This window comes from Poecilia reticulata, linkage group LG1 (assembly GCF_000633615.1).
Source record: "Poecilia reticulata strain Guanapo linkage group LG1, Guppy_female_1.0+MT, whole genome shotgun sequence".
In the NCBI taxonomy this organism is placed as follows: Eukaryota; Metazoa; Chordata; class Actinopteri; order Cyprinodontiformes; family Poeciliidae; genus Poecilia; species Poecilia reticulata.
The window spans coordinates 12,525,345-12,547,830 of NC_024331.1; the positions used below are offsets into that span (position 1 = coordinate 12,525,345).

At 40.7% G+C, this 22,486-nt stretch overlaps 3 protein-coding genes across 6 annotated transcripts; 2 read left to right on the plus strand and 1 right to left on the minus strand.

Moving 5' to 3' along the window:
- Positions 1 to 3,634: 3,634 nt before the first annotated feature.
- Positions 3,635 to 5,719, plus strand: LOC103465267 (keratin, type I cytoskeletal 13). Its single transcript, XM_008409919.2, has 7 exons — positions 3,635 to 4,135; positions 4,234 to 4,316; positions 4,405 to 4,561; positions 4,654 to 4,815; positions 4,980 to 5,105; positions 5,197 to 5,414; positions 5,512 to 5,719. The coding sequence occupies exons 1-7, from the start codon at positions 3,698 to 3,700 to the stop codon at positions 5,603 to 5,605; spliced, it is 1,278 nt and encodes a 425-aa protein (XP_008408141.1). The 5' UTR covers positions 3,635 to 3,697; the 3' UTR covers positions 5,606 to 5,719.
- Positions 5,720 to 8,658: 2,939 nt separating this feature from the next.
- LOC103465253 (keratin, type I cytoskeletal 13-like) lies at positions 8,659 to 11,294 on the minus strand. 2 transcript variants are annotated; one of them, XM_008409907.2, is made up of 8 exons: positions 10,887 to 11,294; positions 10,351 to 10,433; positions 10,078 to 10,234; positions 9,522 to 9,683; positions 9,317 to 9,442; positions 8,984 to 9,204; positions 8,880 to 8,893; positions 8,659 to 8,788 (listed from the first exon to the last, which is right to left on the minus strand). In XM_008409907.2, exons 1-8 carry the CDS (start codon positions 11,235 to 11,237, stop codon positions 8,712 to 8,714), a joined length of 1,191 nt encoding a protein of 396 aa, XP_008408129.1. In that variant the 5' UTR covers positions 11,238 to 11,294; the 3' UTR covers positions 8,659 to 8,711. The 2 variants fall into 2 exon arrangements, with proteins under 2 accessions (XP_008408129.1, XP_008408121.1); XM_008409899.2 differs by having other exon boundaries at positions 8,880 to 8,896.
- Positions 11,295 to 14,199: 2,905 nt separating this feature from the next.
- Positions 14,200 to 20,380, plus strand: LOC103465225 (keratin, type I cytoskeletal 13-like). 3 transcript variants are annotated; one of them, XM_008409879.2, is made up of 9 exons: positions 14,200 to 14,361; positions 15,519 to 15,652; positions 17,630 to 17,954; positions 18,085 to 18,167; positions 18,298 to 18,454; positions 19,022 to 19,183; positions 19,287 to 19,409; positions 20,042 to 20,262; positions 20,367 to 20,380. In XM_008409879.2, exons 3-9 carry the CDS (start codon positions 17,643 to 17,645, stop codon positions 20,377 to 20,379), a joined length of 1,071 nt encoding a protein of 356 aa, XP_008408101.1. In that variant the 5' UTR covers positions 14,200 to 14,361; positions 15,519 to 15,652; positions 17,630 to 17,642; the 3' UTR covers position 20,380. The 3 variants fall into 3 exon arrangements, with proteins under 3 accessions (XP_008408101.1, XP_008408092.1, XP_008408086.1); XM_008409870.2 differs by lacking the exons at positions 14,200 to 14,361; positions 15,519 to 15,652 and adding an exon at positions 16,734 to 17,052; XM_008409864.1 differs by lacking the exons at positions 14,200 to 14,361; positions 15,519 to 15,652 and having other exon boundaries at positions 17,256 to 17,954.
- The last annotated feature ends 2,106 nt before the right edge of the window (positions 20,381 to 22,486 follow it).

A 22,486-nucleotide genomic window follows, 5' to 3' on the forward strand; every position in this document is an offset into this window, starting at 1 on the left:
ACAGTGATATGGCTGATAAGTATCACTACAAATGATTTGTTGGAATTATTTGAAGGAAATAAAAGACATCAATGTGGGTTTTTTTTTTTACATTTTTTTTATTGCTAAGCATTTTCTGTTTGGACAGTCACTCTGATTAGACAAATATACTAAACCAGCTCAGATTAGGTCTGAGCTACTGAATCCCCTGATGGCAAAGTCTTACCTGGATACTATGTTTTGATGAATAATACACAAAAAAAAGAAGATAAATAGCTTTAATTAAAATTATATTCATGTCAATTTTGATCTTCAAGTTGTGGAACTGATTGCCCCTCCATCTGCTAGGGCAACAGCAAGCAGGCTTTTAATGTAACATAAATACAAATACAAGCACTTATGTGATCTTTCAAATGAAATAACCATGTTGCACGTATGCACAATAAACCATGTTTATTAATACACAATAAACAATGATGCAAACAGTGACACACAGAAAATGCTGAGTAATTACGTTCAGATTCACATGAACATTTGCTCAGACATTGCGGAAAGAATCTAATGTCTCCAATCTATGAAGTCTGTTTCTTTAAATGCAAAATCGATCTACTCAAATAAGAGCAGCAATAGTTCATAATATTAGTCAAGTAAAAGGAAAAAGTGCAGTGCAGTAAAACTCCCACAAGTACTTTTGTTACCAAAACGTTTCTGAAGTAAATGTAGAAAGGAGGCCAAACCTCTGAACCTAACGACAAAATCAGTTGCCTCTTGTTATGAACAAGATATCTGGACGTAGATTAACTAGCTTACATTATTAGCGTCACTCAGCGTATTCAGCTTGTTTGAAAAAATCTGTGCAAAGTTCTTGGCCTTTTGCTGTCTCGCTTCCATGATTCCTGCACACCTGGGCGTGTCGCTCTGCACAGCAGCAGCTCTCTGTCGCAGGTGTAAAACCGGCATCTTAACGCTCATGATGCGTATAGAAATACCCGTTATGACATGTTATCGGATTGAATAAGTGTAACAGCTGAAAAAGGGGCACTGCGGGATCCCCTACTGTATCAAATCAACATAGGAATGATAGAAAGTTGGCCATTCTGAGGTAAAAGTAACAAACAGAAAAACAAAACAAAACCAGTCCAGGGCAGCATGGCTGACTCTGTGTTTGGGCAATGCCCCCCCAATGCTGCTGGGGGGGTTATTTTGGTGATGCCCCACCTCAACTGTGCCCCCCTTCATTCCTCTTTAAAAACTTGTTGGATATGCCTCTGCTCAGCAGTCTGAAGGAAGCATTTAATATAGATGTAAATGTTAATAATCACTGATAACCTCTAAATATTTTGAATGTGACCAACTAAATTAAGATTCACTGAAGGGTTAAAGTGAGAGGGTAACACAAATTAGTGCACATTAATATATATATTATTATTAATCTAAGCTTTCTTAGAGGAGTTCCTGTTTCTTTTTGTCTCTCTATTGTTCTGCCCTGAATAATCTCCATAGCTGAAATCCATCAACCTGTTACAGGTTACAGGAGCTTTGACTGTATTCATGTGATCAGGACCAGTTTGGTTTCCCCCTCATCGGACCCAGAACCTGCTGCACAGAGCTCTGAGATATGTTCAATATAATGAGCGCGCAGCAGCAGCTCGTTCTGCTTCTCTTCCACCTCTGTGCCACATCGATGTGCGCTGTGCTGTGAAGTCATGCAGCCGATGGAAATACGGAGACATGTTGAGGAAAGCTGTCGCCATGGAAACAAATTTAAATCCTAATGCTTCTCTGCTCCAAGATCGACACAACTGCTGAAGATTTGGTCGCAAAGTTGTCGGATATGTGTGACATCAGCACTTTTGCAGTTTTTTTATTTATTTAATTGCAAATTCGACATCACAATCAGATTGAAGTCAGGACCTTATCAGGAAATATTCATCTCTAGTCTGTACATGTTAAGAGGGGTAGAGGGACAGATTGTCAGTCCATCACAGGCTAACACAGGAGTCATGCGTGCAATGCACACACTCATGCCTCAGAACAATTCAGAGAGACTAATTAACGTGTGTTTTTGGACTGTGTGGGAAAGCTGAGCCCTCCGTGAATGCATAGGGAGTACATGCAGACTTGATGCTTTTGAATCTATCACGTCATTTCTGTTTTAAAGGTAGTAAACCAATCAACCAAACACTCTGACCAAACTTTCCCCAGAAGGAATATTCCGATCATCAACCCACTGCTTCCAGATTCAGGTCTCTCTGACATTTACCTCTCCCACAGGCAATTAAACTGGACCTTAGGCGTGAACATACATCAGTGAACTCTGTGAAGTTCTGGAACATGCTGTTTAGTTGGTCTTTGAAGCACATGTGGTGATGTCACTAGTTTTCCCCTCTGGTGTCTGTTCAAGCTCCTTTTACATCTAGTTCTGCCAATCCTTCCCAGGGATGAAAATGTCCTTTTGTTAAGTGGCGTAGTAATCAAGATATAATGTGACGAAGAGCAACTTATTATGCTGTTTTGTCTTCACTAACTGTATAACTTCAGTCTGAAACTGCCCAGAGTCCCTGACATCTGTTTCTTGTTTAGCTCTGAGGAGTCGAGTTTGGACCCTCAAAGTGATAAGTTGCAGCTTGAGGAAAGCTCTGGTTTGTGTTTTCCTGTGCTGTGTGCATGCACCGTCAGCAACAGGCATCCATCGGCTGGAGGTAATAAAAACCATAAATCACAGACGCACACAGAAAAAAATGCGCTGTTGCTAAAACTGTTTGTGTTACCAACATGACTCCAGATCTGGATTCAAACAGTTACAACTATGTAATTATTTCCAAAGGTTTTCTGTGACACAGTTTGGCTAAATCGTTGGGGGGATATTATGAAAGCCTTCAGGATGTAAAGAAGCAAACAAGCGAGAGCTTGTTCTCGTTCGGGTTATGACAGGCATGCCAGGACTTCAGTCCAAGAAAATAACAAGCAGTTAAATCCATGGTGAGCCAAGCATTGAATAAAGCCAGAGAGAGTTGCAGGAGGAGAAAACCCTTCAGGCTGCTGCAGAACAAAAGGAGACTGAAATGTAAGATGTGCACCTTATCTTAGACGATTTCAAAAGAAAGTTTTTCTGAATGCAACGTGAAAATGTATCTGACATAAGTCAAGCTCATCCATTTTCTTGTGTTTGTTCTAATCACCGTCTTGGCAACAAAACTGGTTTGGGCAGCGCTATGTGTGTTTGTCCTGCGTGTTAGCTATTGCAGAAAATCAAAGGAAATTGCTTTTACCTGACAGGGTCTTAGCAGGGCTTCCAGCCTGTCCGAGCTGAGAGCAAACACACAATAAAGGGTGTGGCTCTTTTACTCAGCCTGTTGCAGACACAAAAAGGTTAACATATAAGCATTGTTTTAATAAAATCAAACACAGTCTTATGAAATTAGTGTGTCTTGAATTAGTTTATAAAACTAATGTTCAGCTTGTAAATATTCTTTAAAAATATCCAGTTTTGTATGGTGGTGTATATAAAAAAAAAAAAAAAAAAGTCTGAAGTTGGTGCGTGAAGGGTGGGACTCTACACCCATTTTAGATCATGTTCTTGCCATCAGTCATCCTGTGGGCTCCGCCCATGTTCGCAGTAGGGCCGTACAGCATAAAAAGGGGGCAGCAGTAGAGTTGTGCATCTCAGCCATCTCCTTCCCTCTCAAGCAGGCAGACCTCCTGAGCAGCTTCAACAATGAGCAACCTATCAAGAATCAGCATGTCCAGCGGTTACTCCGGACGCAACTTTGGTGGAAGCTTGGGTGGAGCCCAGATGCAGAGGCAGTATGCTTCCAGTGTTTATGGTGGCGCAGGTGGAAGTGGAGCGAAGATCTCCATCTCCTCTGGCGGGTTCGGGGGTGGAAACTATGGGATGGGAGGGAGTTCAGGCTTCGGCGGTGGTGCGGGCTTCGGGGCCGGCGGAGGAATGGACGTCAACGTTGGAGCCAACGAGAAAGCCACCATGCAGAACCTGAATGACCGTCTGGCCTCTTACCTGGAGAAGGTGCGCAAACTAGAGAGCGCCAACGCCGAGCTGGAGCTGAAGATCCGACAGTACATGGACAACAAGACCGGCCCCGCTTCCCGGGACTACTCTGCTTACGAGGCCACCATCGCTGAGCTGCAGGGAAAGGTACGATGCATGACTTTCTAGATCTAATTAAAACCCAATTTTCCATCCTGAATAGATCATTGGCAGTCAATACTGAGAGTTGCTTCTTCATCCTGCAGATCCAGAATGCTATTCGTGACAATGGAAGCGTCTTCTTGGCCCACGAGAATGCAAAGTTGGCAGCAGACGACTTCAGAACCAAGTAAGAACAGAAGCTTAAGCCTTGGTGTGTTCGTACAATTGGAAGAAGTCTCTGGAAGATGATGTGTGTTTTTTTTACTGCCCCACAGGTATGAAAACGAGCTAAGCATGCGTACATCAGTGGAGGCAGACATTGCTGAGTTGAAGAGAGTGCTGGATCAGCTCACATTAGCCAGATCCGACCTGGAGATGCAGATAGAGAGTCTCAGGGAAGAACTGGTCTTCCTCAAAAAGAACCATTTGGAGGTGCGTCCAGAACATGAGCAAGTCTGCATCCGCATGCTGTGTCAAAATCCACAGAAACCCGACTCAACAGAACGTGCTTTGTGATTATACAGGAAATGGAGGCTCTGAGGAAGCAGATGAGTGGCCAGATCAATGTGGAGGTGGATGCAAAGCCGCAGGTAGACCTGACCAAGATCATGGCTGACATCCGTGAGCAGTATGAAGGTGTGGCCGCCAAGAACCAGAGGGAACTCCAGTCCTGGTTCGACTCAAAGGTGAGACTTGGCTCTCTGTGAGAAGTTCAGCAGACACCAGTCTATTTGCGGTTCGGTATGTGCAGATTCTTGACTTCAAGGTGGTGATGGTCACTGAACCCAATGGTCAACAGAAGTTTGTAAGTTTGATTTGATTCGTGACTGATATTTTCCCATATCTGCAGACAGAGACGCTCAACAAAGAGATGGTGGTGAGCACAGAAACTCTGCAGACGAGCAAGACGGAGATCTCTGAGCTCAGGCGCACATTACAAGGCCTGGAAATTGAGCTACAGTCACAATACAGCATGGTAAGTTACCCTGACCTGGCTTTGCTTCTGTTCCCATGAAGCAAATGTTCTGCTTTCATTAAATGTATGTATCTTCTGCTCTCCTCATCAGAAAGCGGGTCTGGAGGGCACGTTAGCTGAAACAGAGACCCGGTACTCTATGAAGCTCCAAGGGCTCCAGATGCAGGTGACATCTCTGGAGGCACAGCTGACGCAGCTGCGTGCCGACATTGAACGACAAAGCCAGGAGTACAAGATGCTGCTCGACGTGAAGACGAGACTGGAGATGGAGATCGCAGAATACAGAAGGCTGCTGGATGGAGAGGGCAGGTTAGTAGAAAAAAAACAAACAAACAGACAATTTGATGTTTAATCAAAAATCAAACAAAAGCCTCACATTGACCTGATTGTCTCTGTGTCCTTGTAGCATTGGCAGTACAGAAACCAGCACCATGAAGAAGGTCATCGTGGTCACAGAGGAGATTAAGAATGGCAAGGTGGTTTCCTCAACCACCTCCTGATGACCTGAGACACGCAGAAAACACGAGGAGCTGCAGCTGAAGGACGCGACACCATCTGGATCAGAACTGCTTCCTTCATATAACACCAATGCAATAAAAGCCTCTATCACTCTATTCTCTCTGTGTCTTTGTAATTCTTGATAATGCCAACGAAAATATGTTTTCATGAACATATCAACAGACCGCTAGTACTTTAAAAAGGAAATTGTGCCTTGTATTTTGTCACATCTTCAGGTTTAAAGGATCAGCCTCTAATGCAAAAAAAGTAGATCAACTTGAAATTTATCTGCTTGAAAACAAAGGTGTTAGTTTACAAAAACCTCCTTCTTGAGTACCAATTTATTATGAGTTGATCTGTTCTGTGCCCTGAAGTGAAATATTTGTTTTTTTGCAGTACACCAGCATAATCACAATGGCTCACCGCAAAGCTTCCAGGCTCAATTGAATCGTATGTTGGAAGAAAAATAAAGCCTATAATCCTAAAATATTAACACATTTAAAAAGAAAGTTATTGGGTCTTTAAACACATTTATCCCTCTTCTCAAGATGATGAGGAATCTGTATAAAAACACCAGTCAGGGATGAGTTTAAAATCAACAAGGTGATAGAAAACACCAGTTTTCTTTGTTGCTTTGTCAGCGACTTTATCCTTTGAATATTTTAAAACTGACAGAAAATTATAGGAAAATATGTCTCTGTCAATTTCTGTCGATACATATTGAGTTCAGTCTCTCTCTTTGTTCTTGCTAAGATTCGGTACCAATTAATTTGCTTGTAATGTTCTGACCTTCTGCAGAGGATGCAGGAATGTTAGCCGCCCAGCTGTAGATTGATTGTAGGCAGTACTTGTGCTTTAAAGCTGCAGTATGAGATTTTTATGAAAAATGTTTTTCACATTTTTATTGAAACTGTCACTGTCATGACTCTATAACATGAGACATGCCTTCTCTCTGTGGATATGCTGCCATCTGCAGAAATACACCGCTCCTGCTCAGATCATCCATGTGTATGCGCTGCTCCCAACCTCCTCCTTGCTCTCTGCTACTCTACAATGAAGCCTGCTGTGAACGCTGAAGCTAGTTTACATAGCCACCAAAGATAGCAGATAAAATGTTGTTTCTCCACTATTAACAGAATGAGCATCTCATAAAAGAGTCGTATTGATTCCTCCTGGCTCTGCTTGGTTGTTTTTGACAGTGACGGTGTATTTCTCAGGGGAGGTCAGAAGAGCTCAATCTTTTCACAGATTATTTGACTCATATAATACTGTAACAGTGACAGTTCTAACAATAAAACCATATATTTTTTAAAATAAGTTACATACTGTAGCTTTTGGCATTCAGACATAGTGCATAAGGCTACCTGTGCTTTAGTTTTTCAAACATGACTTTTCTGAATTTAATCAAATTAATAGAACCCCACAGCGAAAGCTGAAGAAAAAAATTCTAAAATATATTTTTTTAATTATTTAAGTCACACACAGAATCACAGTTGCTCTAAATCTAATTTAGCCTATAGACAAAAAAATACAATACAACTTTAACTGCTATATTCTCGTTAGGAAGGAGATATTTATGACAAATGACAAAACACGTAAATCTGACACTCTCCCGCGGAGAATATCCAATAGGAGAGAAAATGGTAAACGAGACAAACCTTTGTTGTAACCGTGGCCATGTAACCAGCTGTGTTTTATTGCTGTATAGTTTATCTACAAGAACTAAACAGCCAAAAACGACATTTGAGACAATTCATCAAGACACAAGCACGCTGGGTTCACTCCTTGGGATTGCGTCCGATTTGTCCCGATCAGCTTTTGGCGCATCGCCGAGCTGCCAGAAACACTCAGCAGCCAAAACATTTCTATAAGACATGCGCGACCGCGCGCGCGCGCACGCTCGCACGCACGCGATGGTTTTATTCCTTCTAGAAAAAGTGCTTTTCGTAAAACTGCTTTTCTTGTTCGAGCCGCTGTGGAGTCCCAGTCCCATGATTATCAGATTTAAACAAACATAACGCTGTAAAGATTCTCTTAAAGAAATTTCTAATTGATAATCCCAGTTGTCAACCTAACCTATTATTATTAGACTTGCTTTTGCTGCCCTCTGCTGTCGCCAGGTTGTGCTAATTGTTTCTGTCTGATGTTTGGCTAACAGATGCAGTCTGTTAGGCTCCCAAACTCTCTAACTCTTTTGCCACTGAGCTAAAGCTAAAGACACACATTAGCATCTGTATTAGCGCCCAAAAGCAAAAGGTTAAGTCTGGGCAAAGCTGCTTTCACGGGAAAACGTAATGAATGTCCTTTTAGCACTGGCAATTCTTCTTTTATTGTCTTTATTTTATCCCCCTCTCTTTTCTTATTCTTCAGAAACCTCCTATAGTCAGGTGTTGAAAATTAGCAAGGCCGCTATAACACAAAAAACATTGCAACTAGTGTATAATTGTCCATAATTAAATGAATAAAATAAAATGGAAAGAATATTGTAAATTTATAGTTCTACTTCTAATTGTTTAGGGTGTCTGAGAACTGCAGGTGAAAAATTGCCTTTAAGTTAACTGGCATTTTGACAGAAATGTTATTAATATCCACTGTCCCTATAATAAATAAATACATTCAAATGATCAATTTTAATTTAAAAGTTGTTGACGTGTTTTGGGGGTTTTACTATAGAAATGTGAAGTTTTTAATGTGGTAATATTTGTGCAAGTGTGGGCTGTTGTTTTGCTAATTAGCTGTTAGGTTTTACTAAATGTGGGACAGTTTTAATTTGAGTGGTTTAGCGATCATAAAACATTGTAATATAACAATAATAATGTTCAAGAAAAAAAAACTACTGTCTGTAGTAGCATGTGTCTTTACTGAATGTTTATGGTTTTGATCATGAAAAGCTAAATACCAAGGCAAGCTCACTGGGTAGGTGTGGAAAAGGAACCAGATCTAAATAGCCTTTTCTAAAATAACTCTGATATTTTGTCCCATTTTGTATAAAAAGAAAACTTAACTGCTGTTTAAATTGCACATAAATATATATCACGAAAACACACAAGAAAAATGTAATTTGACTGCAAGATCTTTATTGAATTTTGCTTGTGCTTTTTCGTATTTTTATTCCATAGTTTTAGAAGAAGAGACCACCTTTCCATCCACAAGTGTCTCCTCCACAACGATGGTCTTTGTGACCACTGCAAAAAGACAAGCAGGATTTATGAACAAATTGACATTCTTAAAGATTAGAATTCTTAAAAGGCAAGTGTAGAAGGAAATTCATCTTACCTCGTCTGGAGCTGCTACTTGAAAAGGGGAAAAAAAATGAAATGATTACTTCATGTTTATCTAATCTCACTCATAAAGTTCTCTTTATCTTGCCCGGCTCTCACCTGATGTCCTCCCCATCAAGCAGCCTCCTGTACTCTGAAATCTCCATCTCCAGACGGGTCTTGATGTCCAGAAGAGTGCCGTACTTCTGTTCGTTTTCTTTGATGTTTTCGGTCAGACTTAACAACTGGGCCTCCAGGCCTGTGACAACTTCCTGGAGACCTGATAGCTGGTTAGCGTAGCGTYGCTGAGTCTCCAGCAGAGATGCCTCCAGAGATGATTTCTGTTGTGGAGGAAGAAAAAGTTTTTGTTTTACTTTTTCATAGTTTGGTTCAACTGCATGGGAAGGAAAACTGAATGGAGTGAAAATGTGAAAAGGAAAAGGTGAGGCCTACCATACTCAGAAGTGACTGCAGTTCAATCTGATATTTCTGCAGGATGTTCTTCTGCTCTTTAATTTCATTGCGGGATGTCTGAAGATTGGTTGTTTGTTCTACTACATYCTTCTCCACCACTAAAGTCTGAACAGAAACAAATCAAATGTTGTTGGAGTCCAGTGAAGCTCTGTTGGACTGTAAGGACTGCAGCTTTGTGTCTCACCTTGTTCTGGTACCACAGCTCAAGATCCTTGCGGTTCTTGCCGATAAGAGCCTCRTAGTGCTCCCTGATCTCCGTCATGATCTGGTTCAGGTCAACTTGAGAACCAGCGTCCACCTCCACGTTAACCTGGCCGCTCATCTGCTTCCTCAGCTGAGCCAAGTCCTGCAGGATATTACGAGTTAAATAATCTTACAGGAAAAGAACAACATATGGGAATGTGAAGAGAGCAAAGGGCAGACGCAGGAAAAGTAAAAATGCCGCCAGGTCTTTCCTTTAAATGCAACCTAAAGTAATATTTCATYTGTTTTATCTGGGGCGAGGAAAAAGTAATGTGTTTTATCTTTAGCACACAACAGAAATATGAGTCAAAGTAAGGTTACTAGTAAAGCAAATAGCTGCGGATAGATGATTTACAACCAGCGTTAATTAATCAAAGTCGGATCAGTCCAGCTTCTGTTCAGGCCTGGTGTGGACAGACATGTTGACTTATCAGGCCCCCCAAAGTTGTCGAACTTGTTTCCTTGTCACAGGCTGTCGGTTTTCTCTGCAGCTTTACCTCCTCGTGGTTCCTCTTCAGCATGATGAGCTCCTCCTTCATACACTCTAGCTGAGATTCCAGGTCCGTTTTGCACAAAGTGAGATCATCCATGACTCTCTTCAGTCCAGTGATGTCGCCCTCTACAGCCTGCCTCATGCTCAGCTCGGTCTCATATCTGATAAGGAAGGGCAGAACAGGTCAGAGAGGCTTCGGGCAGTAGAGGTTCTCTGTAGGGCATGAGTGAAATGTCACAGCAGCAGATGAGAGTAAACGCTTAGAGAAAACACTCACTTCATTTTAAAGTCGTCAGTAGCCAGTTTTGAATTGTCGATCTCCAAGTAGATCCTTGCGTTGACCATGGTGGCTTCTCGGATCTGAGGATGAAAAAAAAATAAAAAAATAAATCAGGCCTGCTGTTCAATAAAAGTGAGCGTATCTCATTTTATTTTATTTTTTTGTTAGTGTTACCTGATGACAAAGAGTAGAAAGAATACTATGCTTCATCCACAAATATAGTTTGATTATATTGACTTAACTTTTAAAATGAAGTTCATTAAATTTTAGGACTTAATTAATGATTAAAATTAGCCGTTAAACAAGGATTGACAAATGAGTCACTGTGAAAATCAATCCTCCAGTGAGGCCTGAATTTGTTACGATAGTAGTTAAAATTTCTCAACCGAACACTTTGAAAAACATCTAACAATGTCAAAAYATGGCGCCTTCACAGACACAGCATGTGGAAAGATTCCTCATCAGACACATAACATTACGTTGGTTACGTCGGACCAAAAAGGGTTGCAGCCTTCTGGGTGTTTTCTTCTTACCTTGTTCTGCAGATCTTCGATGGTGGCCATGTAGGCACTGTAATCATGGCTGATCACAGTTTTGCTTGAGTACCACTCTGCGATCTGCTTTTCCAGCCGTTCGTTCTCCTTCTCCAGCTTGTGCACCTTCTCCAGGTAGGAGGCCAGACGGTCGTTCAGGTTCTGAAGCGTGGCCTTCTCGTTGGCATCAACGTGGAGATCGAGATCCTTCATGTTGATGGCTCCTGAACGGGACAAGTAGTCAATCTGGCCTACGGAGATGCGGGTGCCAGAACCCCCTGCTCCGCCGTAGACGCTCATGGTCTTCTGACCGGTGGACATCTGGCCGAAGGATCTGGTGGAGAGAGCCATCTTGGAAAGTTTGGATCTGAACCAGCAAGAACAACTGGAGATGATCTGCAGTGCAAAACACCACCGGGACGCCCTGGTTATATAGCAAAGTGGGAAGGGCCTGGAGCTTCAGATGAAAGGAGGAATGCATTTGGCAGATTACCCCACACTCTTCTGTCTAATCCCTTCTTTGCCATGGGTGTGGCGATCACAGGGTAGGGGTTCATTTGTCCGCCATCAAGTCAAACTCGTAAATCCACTTGTTCTTGTTCCTAAGGGCATGTTTGCTTTTTGCATCAATGGCAAACTCGAGTCACTGCTTTACAATAAATATATTAAACTTATTTCGGTCGTACAGCTGCTCGGATAGTGACAGAATTGACAGATGCCAGCGACAGTTTCACCTCTGTGCAAAGTGGACCCAGAGGTGGAGGACGTGGCAGCTGCGGTTATTTTGGACACACAGGCTTTGAGAAACATCTTTAAGAAAATGTTTAGAACTAAACCAAAATCTAATCTGGTGACAACAGAATAAAACGCCGCTTTCAAGTTGCTCATCAGCAGTAATATTCTCACCAGCCACCACTTTTTGCTTCCACTACTTGTTATCGAAAGATAACACACAAGCTTTAGCAATAAAAAAGTTCAACATAAATTTCATTGTGTGTGTGTGAACAGCTTAGACTGCAGATGTTCACATTTATATGAAAGGTGATTGTAGAGACTATTAACACATTTTGAGGTGACACAGTTATAGACTTAAAGTATAGCAACATTTTTGACTAAACGGACGAAATGAAACCTTTCGAAAATGGAAATCTTTTAATACTGATAAAAAATACTGGTTTTTGAAAAAGAAGTACAAATATCCAGCAGCTCTTACTCACCTACACCTGGCTGAAAACCAGTTTTCACTGCAACAACTGCTGCACTCGCTATCGTCAGTGTGTTAGTTTGCTGTTGTTAAGTGACATTTGCTCAAGAATTTCAAAAAGTTTTCTTCAGGGCAATATGTGCCTGTGATCTTTGCAGTAATTATTGTTGGCTGCAAAATATTTCTTCATAAGCAAAGTGGAGGTATTTCTCTCAGCGCATCCTCTTTGTGTGAAAGTATTTTCGTCAGTACGTCCTGTTTGTGTTCGCAAACGGTAAAAGGGTTTGTGAAAGTATTTTCACTTATCAAAATAACAATCTGTTTTTAGTTGGGATAAATGTACGATTTAGATTAATTTAAAGCTGTAGGTCAATCCACACAGCCAATGGGCGCTTACAAAAACTCCTTGATGAGGTGAAGTTATTATTTATTCCGTTAATCATTTAAAGATGTAATCATTAGGAGAAGAGGCTTTAAACTCTCTTGGTAAATCATTTGAGTTCTGAACATTTTTAAATTGTAAGAACTTAGTGAAGTCGTCGAAACAGTCAGGAAATCCATCTCCGCATTCACGTGCTGACATAAAACGATCCAGATCCATGAATCGCTCGGTTTTATTGTCGTTTCCTCTCTGTATCTACAGTATTCAACTTTTCACCACCAGATTTAAAAAGCCTCTAAACCAACAGTGTATTTTATTTATATGTTTTTATGAGCTTATTCTCATTGTAGCTGCTATTTTTGCGATGCCTGTGATGTTTTTTTTTCTTTTTTTGCTCAGCATATCGTTACAATGCTTAGTTGCCTTTCACTGTACACATGTCAGAAGCTGTTTGTTCAGCCGTCAAACTGATAAGCAGGGTGAGGCCAGATACGGTGATGAGTGAAGGCTTTATTTGGGCTTAAGGAATGCTGGTCAGGTAGTTTCTTCTTGTGTAACTGTGATACAAAATGTATCAAACTCAAAACATAAAAAAATAATAATAATTACCTTCTGTGTTTCTGTAGTTTTTAAGATCTGGGATTAAGTTTAAATTAAAGGATTGCAAATTTTCTTTGACTTTCCTTTTACATAAAAAGATGATGATCAAAACAGGAGATGTGCCATTAATCTCCCAAATGACTGTTGTTATAAGTGGAGCTGATTCCTCATGATTGAATTATACCATCTAAATATGGATTTAAACTGATAACACCTTACAACCTATGAATTCATGTTTGGTTTTGTTTTTGAACTGATAAGGTATGCATTCTCACACTCACCTCTCCATGAGCGCTTCTCAATAATCCAAGTGATGTGGAAATTTGATCAGCAGGAGGGACTCGTAGCACAACTTTCTCCTTTTTATCCGTTATTTTAAACGTATTGTATTCCACGCTCAACTTAGCTAAGGCTGTTATTTTTGCACAGATAAGTAAGAATGTAGTTCGTTAAAGTACCCTGACACCCTGGAGTGCTACTGCAGATTCCCCACCAGATAAGTAAAATTCATATTTGCACTAAGGGACTTGTTAGGTGTTGCACAAACCTTTCATGTAAGCACTTCTCTCTATAGTGACTACTCTGAAACAGAGCCGGGCCGGGCCGGGCTGGGTTGTTGAAGTAGAGCCGGTGGAAAAGGGGCATTAGTGGCGATGGCAGAATCCAAAACAATGAGATGATCTCTCCAAGCAGAAAAAGGCCAAAAGGGCAACAGAAAGACATCAATTTCATCCTTTTGGATTTATCTGAATACACATTGCTCTGAAAAAAAATCAGATTTTTTTACTTTTTATTTTTAACTGTATTTGTGATTTAGAAGCACAATTAAAGAAAAATAGGCTTGAGTTGCTTTAATCTTTATTTTATAAATATGCCATAAATAAGATAAAAAAAAGTCAACACAATCCATGCAATAAACTGTTTTTCCTCATTCTACCAGTCTCTAGAGGGAGAATAGCATAATTCATTCATAACATCAAGGAGAGGTATCTGATAACTCCACCTGTAAACAGGTTTTATATGTTGCATATTTGCAGCACAATCCTCTGTGGCTCCCGAGGCTGTTGGTATTTTTTTGAGCATTTAAGTGCCGCAGCATTTTGTAACTTAGAAGCCAGGAGAATTTTTTAAACAAACAAGTTGAAAGAAAATACGGTTGCTATGAGACGAGCTTGTCAAGGTGATCAGGTCAACTAACTGAAGTGACCCCGAGACTTTAGAAAGAGGAGGGAGTGACTGCAAAACCCGGTTTCAGTGCCAATGTTTACTAAAGAGAACGAGTTTCTGAGGTGCTTTCAACATCAGTCAGGAAAACTCTTTGCTGGCTGTTAGATAATGTTGATATTTTCTTATTTATTATTCATTTAGGTTCAATAAACTCTTAGAGAATGAATGGAGAAATATAAGACAAATCCAAACCAATTTGAGTCAGAGAGGAAAGGGATCACGTTTGTTTCTCCAACAGATTCTCACAAATCTTTGTTCACAAATAAGGATTTCTGATATCATTCCTAGGTTTAGATTTTCATCGTGTAACAGCGTATCTCTGTAAAACCTATGAATGTGAAAACTGATTTCATCATTTTCCATATCTGGATAATCGTGGGACAATTAAAGTTAAAAATGTAGAAAATCTAAGTTTCCTTGCCAGTATTCTGTTATATAAAAGACAAAAGCCTGAGCATATTTGCATGACAACTTTTACTCGTTGGCAGCCTAACACGTGTTTTTATCTAACTCCTTCTGGTTTTTTAGTTACTATCAGATATATAAACTCTTAAAAAATCATAAAGGACAATTTTACAGGTTTTGGTCTTTTAATCTTCTCACTTTTGTTTTTAAAACTGGACCCAGTATCGGTGATCACAACTTGGATAATCCAGTTAAAATTTTTAATCAAGTTTTTTTTTCTAATGAATATTCCTTTACCATATTGCTGAAACGAGAACTTCAGCAACGTGATGTTCCATCATTTTTGGGAGCTGGTGGGCGAAACAGATTATAAAACCCATATTTATAAAAAATAAAAAAAATCAGATGAATTATGTGACATTTGGAAAAGAAAAAATGTAGCCACAATGAAAATAGCTTAAACAGTCTCTAATGATCAGACACCAATTTATAAGTGGAGATCAAACATTCTTCAAGCTGTTATTTGTGGCTTCAGCCTGTTCAGTTTGGTTGCTGGCAAAAGCAACACAGCCAAATATCCTGGCTATGCTGTGGAAAAGCAGTTTTAGAAACGGAAAAACCACAAGTAAATCTCCGGCTTCAGAGCAAAGTGGCCCCTTTGTAATTTATTTTGTGTGAAGAAGAATTTCAATTCAGTAGTTAAAAGGAAGCTGGGGAGAGAAACAAATGCTGCAGCATTTGGTTAGCTGAAGAAATTCATGGGGACAAGGACAATGACCCTGCATGCGCTTTTACAAGAAGGTTTTTTGTGCAGTTTCAGGAACTGACGGTCTGACGACACAACCCACCCCCCGCTGCTCCACTGTCTGACCATGACATCTGCCGCTCTCCTCCTGAGCAGCTAGGATGAACTTGTGACCTACAGCAATAAATTATTTTTCACAATCTGTGAGTTGGTATAGCCAATCATAATAATAATTAAAAAAAATCAAACCCTATCTTTTGGTGTAGAGTATTTTCACATTATTTTACATTTACATTTATGAAAAGTTAATAGCAATGGACCCAGCGCTGAGCCCTGCGGTACACCCTACTTGATTTACATTAAAGATTTATTATTAACATGAACGACCTGAAATAAAATAATCTAAAACAGCCTAAAATGCCCATTTGATACCTACCGTGTGTAAAAGAGCAATGTGGTCAACAGTTTGAAATGCAGATCTGAAGTGTGACTGGCCAATTTAACGTCCTTAGTCTTCAATATCCTTGTTAAACATTAATTTTTAAAACCTAACAAAGTTGTTTCTTTGTGGATTATTGTGCGATCTTCACACGTCAGGAAATAGCTCTGCTTAAATTAGCTGATTTGAACAGTCAGAAGGATGTTGAATTTGTCTTCTCACTGCAAACAGTGAACAGGAAACAAGTAAAAAAAAAATCTCCAAAGCTCACATGCGGTGCAGCAAAGAGCCACTGTAAAAATCTGTAAAAATCAGTACATGAAATCAACCCAATAACCTGTTTGTGGGGCTTAAAAGTGATCAGCCTCATTCTGTTCTCCCATCAAAAAATGCTACTACAACTGTAGAACCATTTACTTCGGTCAGATGAGAACGATAATTTGATTTTCATCAACAAACTCCCCTGGTGCGTCTGGTGTGTAGCAGAAAGTGAATATGCACTGTTACTCTAAGCATAGTGTAGGAGTTGTGTAGCTACATGTGGGCCATTTCTTCCTCCTGTGAAACTTTGGTGAAAAGTCATGATTTTTTGGAATGCTATGACATTTTAGATTGAAAACAAACTTGGACAAAAATATGAAAATTTGCGATAATTCAGCAGGACAGTGAGCCTAAAGATGGTCAATTCCACACAGAAATGGTTTGACAGACATAAAATTAATGGTCATCTCAGATTTGACCCAAGTCTCCCCTTTTCCACCGACTCGGCTCGGCTCTACTCGACTCGCTTTACCAGCTTTTCCACCGGCTGTTTTTCGGGACTGGCCCTGCTTAGTACCCTGCTTCGGAGCAGCTATGGTAGCACTGATAATAAGAACAGGTGACTGATTGGCTGTGGGCGTGGTCAGAAGCAGCACCAAGAAAAACAGGCTTCAAACTCGCTGCAATATGGAAGTGATGGAAGATACAAACAAGCGGTGAACTAAAAGATGCCGGCTTTTCTTTGCTTCCGATTTCGATATTCAGCGGCAGCTCGATGGAGCCGTGAGGAATGAGTAATTTTTGTCAACCTAGCGGACAGAATGGAAAGCCTCGTTAGCCCGACGCAGCCCCACGGTGAACACCGACTCAGACACAGCTATCCCGCTGCTTCTCTCCAGCCAGGTGAGCAGTTTGGAGATATATCTGTCTCCTTTTTACTATATTTAAGGTTGCCTAAAATGCCTGAATTACAATCACAGGCTATAAAACAATACAATAGCTCAGCTCTCTCTGAATCTTTTGTCTCAGAAAAACAGCAGCTAGTTAGGCAGCATAAGTGATGAAGCACATGGCGCCTGGAGGCTGAGCATATACCCACCGCCCACCGCCAGGTGGCGGCACCGTGCTACAGAGCCGAGTCGAGCCGGTGGAAACGAGGTCACTTCGAAATAGAGCCGAGCCAAATACACAAAGCATGATGTCTTTCCACCTTTTCATTAAGAAACCAGACAAAATGTGGATCCACAAGTTTGACTTGAAAAGATAGGAATCAGCTCCCCTACTATTGTTGATGAAAACTTTGCATAGCAAAGTGTACAGTATGATCTGTGAGCAGCATTCCTCGTTTCACCTGAATGTCCAGGCCCTTCCCACTTTGCCATATAACCAGGGCGTCCCGGTGGTGTTTTGCACTGCAGATCATCTCCAGTTGTTTTTGCTGGTTCAGATCCAAACTCTCCAAGATGTCTCTCTCCTCCAGATCCTTTGGCCAGATGTCCACTGGTCGGAAGACCATGAGCGTCTACGGCGGAGCAGGGGGTTCTGGCACCCGCATCTCCGTAGGCCAGATTGACTACTTGACCGGTTCAGGAGCCAATAATCTCGATCCCCACGTTGATGCCAACGAGAAGGCCACGCTTCAGAACCTGAACGATCGTCTGGCCTCCTACCTGGAGAAGGTGCACAAGCTGGAGAAGGAGAACGAACGGCTGGAAAAGCAGATCGCAGAGTGGTACTCAAGCAACACTGTGATCAGCCATGATTACAGTGCCTACATGGCCACCATCGAAGATCTGCAGAACAAGGTAAGAAGAAAACACCCAGAACGTTGCAACCCCTGTTAGTCTGAAATTTACAAGCTTCGGAGTATAACTCTGTCAAATTGTAAAAGAAAAAGAGGTGTATTTTACCCTGATGTTTCTTTTTCATCCTCAGATCCGAGATGCCACCACACTCAGCACTGAGATCGACTTGGAAATTAATAATTCAAAACTGGCTGCTGACAACTTTAAAATGAAGTGAGTGTTTTCTCTAAGTGTTTACTTTCATCTTCTGTTGTAACATTTTGCTCATGCATCACAATCAGAAAACCTCTGCTCGTAAGTATGTCCCGAAACCTCTCTGACCTGTTCTGCCCTTCCTTATCAGATCTGAGACCGAGCTGAGCATGAGGCAGGCTGTAGAGGGCGACATCACTGGACTGAAGAGAGTCATGGATGATCTCACTCTGGAGAAATTGCATCTGGAGACTCTGTGCGAGTCTCTGAAGGAGGAGCTCATCATGTTGAAGAGGGACCATGAGGAGGTAAGGCTGCAGTGAAAATGACATCCCTTGCAGAGCAGCTTTAAGGTTTACTGATGTGTCAGCGTGTCATTGTGTCCATGTTTGTGTCCGACACCCATAAAATCAGTAGGATGGCTCATTTCCAGGCCTCTGCGAAACCCGATGGCTTGATTTATTGATGAGGTCATTGAACCTTTTGATTTGGGTGTTCTTCATCTAGAAGTTACATGATTTAGACTCTGAAGGAGAGTTTTGGACTTCTGGTCTACACCATGTTTAAAGACAACAGAAAAAAAAAACTGAGAAGTATTTTAGTTCATTTGTGTTAAATTACTTGAGTTCTCAATTATCCATCATCTCAGCAGCAGCTATTTACTGAAGGAAAATGTTGTTTCACTCTAAGTTCTCTCTTCATGGTGTGCCAACCCAATCGTACATAATTTATACCCCTGATAAAAGAGAGGAAACATTTTCTTAGATTTCAGTTTAAATCAGCCGCTCTGCTGCATTTGGCTTCACCCCTCTCCTCACATTTAATTCTTGTCTTCTTCCATTTACTCAACCCCGTTATTTGTTGAACACCTGCAGGAAATCTCTCTGCTGGGGGAGCAGATAGGCGACCAGGTTAACGTGGAGGTCGACGTTCCTTCTCCAGCAGATCTGAGCCAGACCATGACGGAGCTCAGGGAGCACTACGAGGCTCTCATCGCCAAGAACAGCAAAGACGTTGAGATGTGGTACCAGAACAAGGCGAGACATAAAAAATAAAAAAAAATCACATATTCAACACAGCAAGAACTAATCGAGAGGCGTCTGGAGTGGTAATAATAGTTAATGTTGTCTTTCTGCCCAGATGACATTGGAGGGGAAGGTTGTAGAACAACCAACCAGCCTGGAGGGATTCCGCTTGGAGATGAAAGACCTGAAGGCCATCGTGCAGAGGCTTCAGATTGACCTGCAGTCCAGTTTCCGTGTGGTACGTCCTACTGCTAACCGAGACATTTACGTGTCCCATATTGGTCCATGGAGGTAGAAAAACTGACATCCAGCATCATTTTATGGTTTCCTTTATATGACCAAGTTTGTCCCCTTTACGTCACAAATTACTTTTACATGTAACTGAAGTTAATGCATTTAATTTTCCAAGAAAAATGCCAACTTTTTGTTCTAAAATCCTACTAGGAGATTTAACTTTGAATACAAAGTAGAGATAATCTGCTTTTCAGCTGAAAAATGTAATAGATACATTTGCTCTATTTATTTTATTTACTATTTTTTTTATTTTACAAAAACCTAATCAGTACAGTTTGAGAATTGTACATTTTGCCACATAGTGATGCAGTTGTTGGCTGGTACATGCTGTTTGATGTTGTTTTTAGCAGCTACATTTGGAAACGTTTGCATGCAGTAATGTCAACTCATTCTAAACAGGACATACAGAATCCAACATCTTTACACAATAAATAAAACTTGCACAGTTCTTTTGACAAACCAAGCTGATGCAAGTTTTTGTGAGGGAATGTTGTGTTTCACTGTTACCAGAAGATGATAAATCATTTACCAAGACACAACTTAACGTATCTGTTCATTATCCATCCTTTCCATCAGAAATTATCTCTGGAAGAATCTCTGCAAGAGACTCAGCAAGGCTACGCTGCCCAGCTGGCAGGTTTGCAGGTTGTGGTCACGGACCTGGAAGCTCAAATTTCAGAAGTTAATGCTGCGATAGAGGAGAAGAGACAGATGTACGACACTCTTCTGGACCTCACAACCCGTCTGGAGGCAGAGATTGTAGAGTACAGGAGGCTACTCGATGGGGAGGACGACAGGTGAGAGCTAGGAAGATGCATGTACACTAATATTACAAATAATGAACATAAAGTAAAACATTTTACAAAACGTAAGCTAATGTTTTCTTTTTATTCTCCAACAGCGGCTCTAAATAAGGTAAGAGATTTTTTCCTTTCACTATTTTTAAATGATCGTTTTGCAGAATATAAAGTATCAATAAATCTCGTTTCGTCACTTTTTTGCAGTGAAAACGGTGGATAGAAAAGAGGTTGACTCCTCCAAGAGCGCTGATGCGGATCAGATAAAGTAAAAAGAAATGGAAAAACCGCAAAATGCAACAAAGATGCTGCAGCTCACAAATTCATGTGTATTTGTCAAACACAAAACAGGATTGTTTCCCCTATTATGCTCATTCACGTCTCTGTCTTTACAAATAAAAATCTATCTCACAGTACCACAACTAATCTGAACCAGACTGAGCGCGGTGAACCAGTCCAGTATTGTTTGTTCATATTAATATGCACTCATTGAAATTAATGGACTCAAACATTAAGGATGGAATAAGTAGAGAGGGATCATTTAAATGTATATAAAATATAATTATAGTCTGCAGAGTTCTGTTGAAATATGTATTCACATCTTTTTATTTGATGCCGTCTACATCAAATAAAAAGATGCAGGTTTCTCAATGTAACCTGCAGTCAGGCAGACATTTCATCATATTCATTAGTTTACGAATTCATGCATTCATGACAAAAGTATTTGCTCCTCTGCCTTCATCTACAGTGTCTGTAAAAAATATTCTCTCTCTTGGGCGTTTTATCCCTCTGTTGCTTCTACAAATCAATCATAATCAACAAAATTGAATGTTTTCGACTAAAACAAACAAAAAAAAAACTGTCAAACTGAAAACTGATTTTTCTACAAATTAAAATGTTCAATAAAAGTAACTGCATGAATACTTACCTCCTTCAAGTCACTGTGGTCTGTGTGGACAGGTCTCAGTCGGGCTTCCTTCCAAAACTCTTCAAACTCTGTCAGGTTTCTTGGGGATCGGCTGTGAACAGCCCTTTTCAGGTTTCGCCACATAATCTCTGTCAGATTGAGCTGCACTTATTTCACCCGATGACAGCGACCACTCTCCTCTGTCATATTGCCGGTGTGTGACCGGTCCACTCTTCCATGTTTCCAGCTCTGACCCAGACCACAGGTGATTTCCATCTCCATCTGACACATGGTCAATCGTCAGTGTGACTCGCCTCAGATAGCAAATCCTCCAGGCCAACCAAACCCATTCTCTTCCAGCAGAGGGTCCCAGAGCTCCACCAGTCTGTCAGCTCTCTTGTGACGTTACAATTCCTGAAAGGTTCTTGGAGGACTTGGGCCCTGCTGGAAGTTTTCTTCTGCAATATTCTTTAGTTTTCAACCGTGCACCGTCCGTCTCTGTTGTTGTGTTCTTGAACAAGACGCCTGCCGGTGGTGCTCAGAGGCCGAGGGCGCGGTACAGCAGCCTCGCTTCCGTCAGACAGGCCCAGGGCAGCTTTGGCTACAGTCCAGTAGTTTTCCAGCAGTGTGTGAATCAGTGTGTGAATGGGAATGACTGATGTCATCTTAGTGTCCTAATAAAGTGATATATGTTGGCCTGCCATGATAACAAATTCTGCTGGATGATAAATTGTTCAAAAAGTTATTGCGATAAACAATAACATTGTTTTTTGAGAACATTTTTAAAAAATATAATGGTAATTGCATAATAATACAAGAAAACATTCTTAGACCAATAAACTTTAAATTCTAATGAACATTTAACACTGGAACTGGAAGACACTTTAAATATCCAAAATAAATAAACAAAACAAAAAAATAATTTTGAACTCTTTGTAAACAAAATTGTTTTTCAAAAAAGGGCTAGTTGAGAACAAAGCAGCAAACTGAAAACTTTTATCCTCCAGTTTTTGGTATAAAGAGAAAAAACCAGATAATAAATCATGCCAGTGGAAATTATTGAGTTGGTTTTAATTTATTGTGTGTGTGATAAATTGATTTATTGATTATCGTGACAGGCCTAGATATATGTGTAATTCCATCCACTGATACATCTGGACAAATCGACAGTGATGTTCCTGGAGTCATTGGGTGTTTCGGATCTTTCAGCATCACACTCTCTCCTTGGTGACCCAGCCAGCAATGATGATCAGTCCCCAGCTTGTCTCCAGATGGCTAACCAGCTACATGGACTCCACGGTTCTCCTCTCTTGGGTC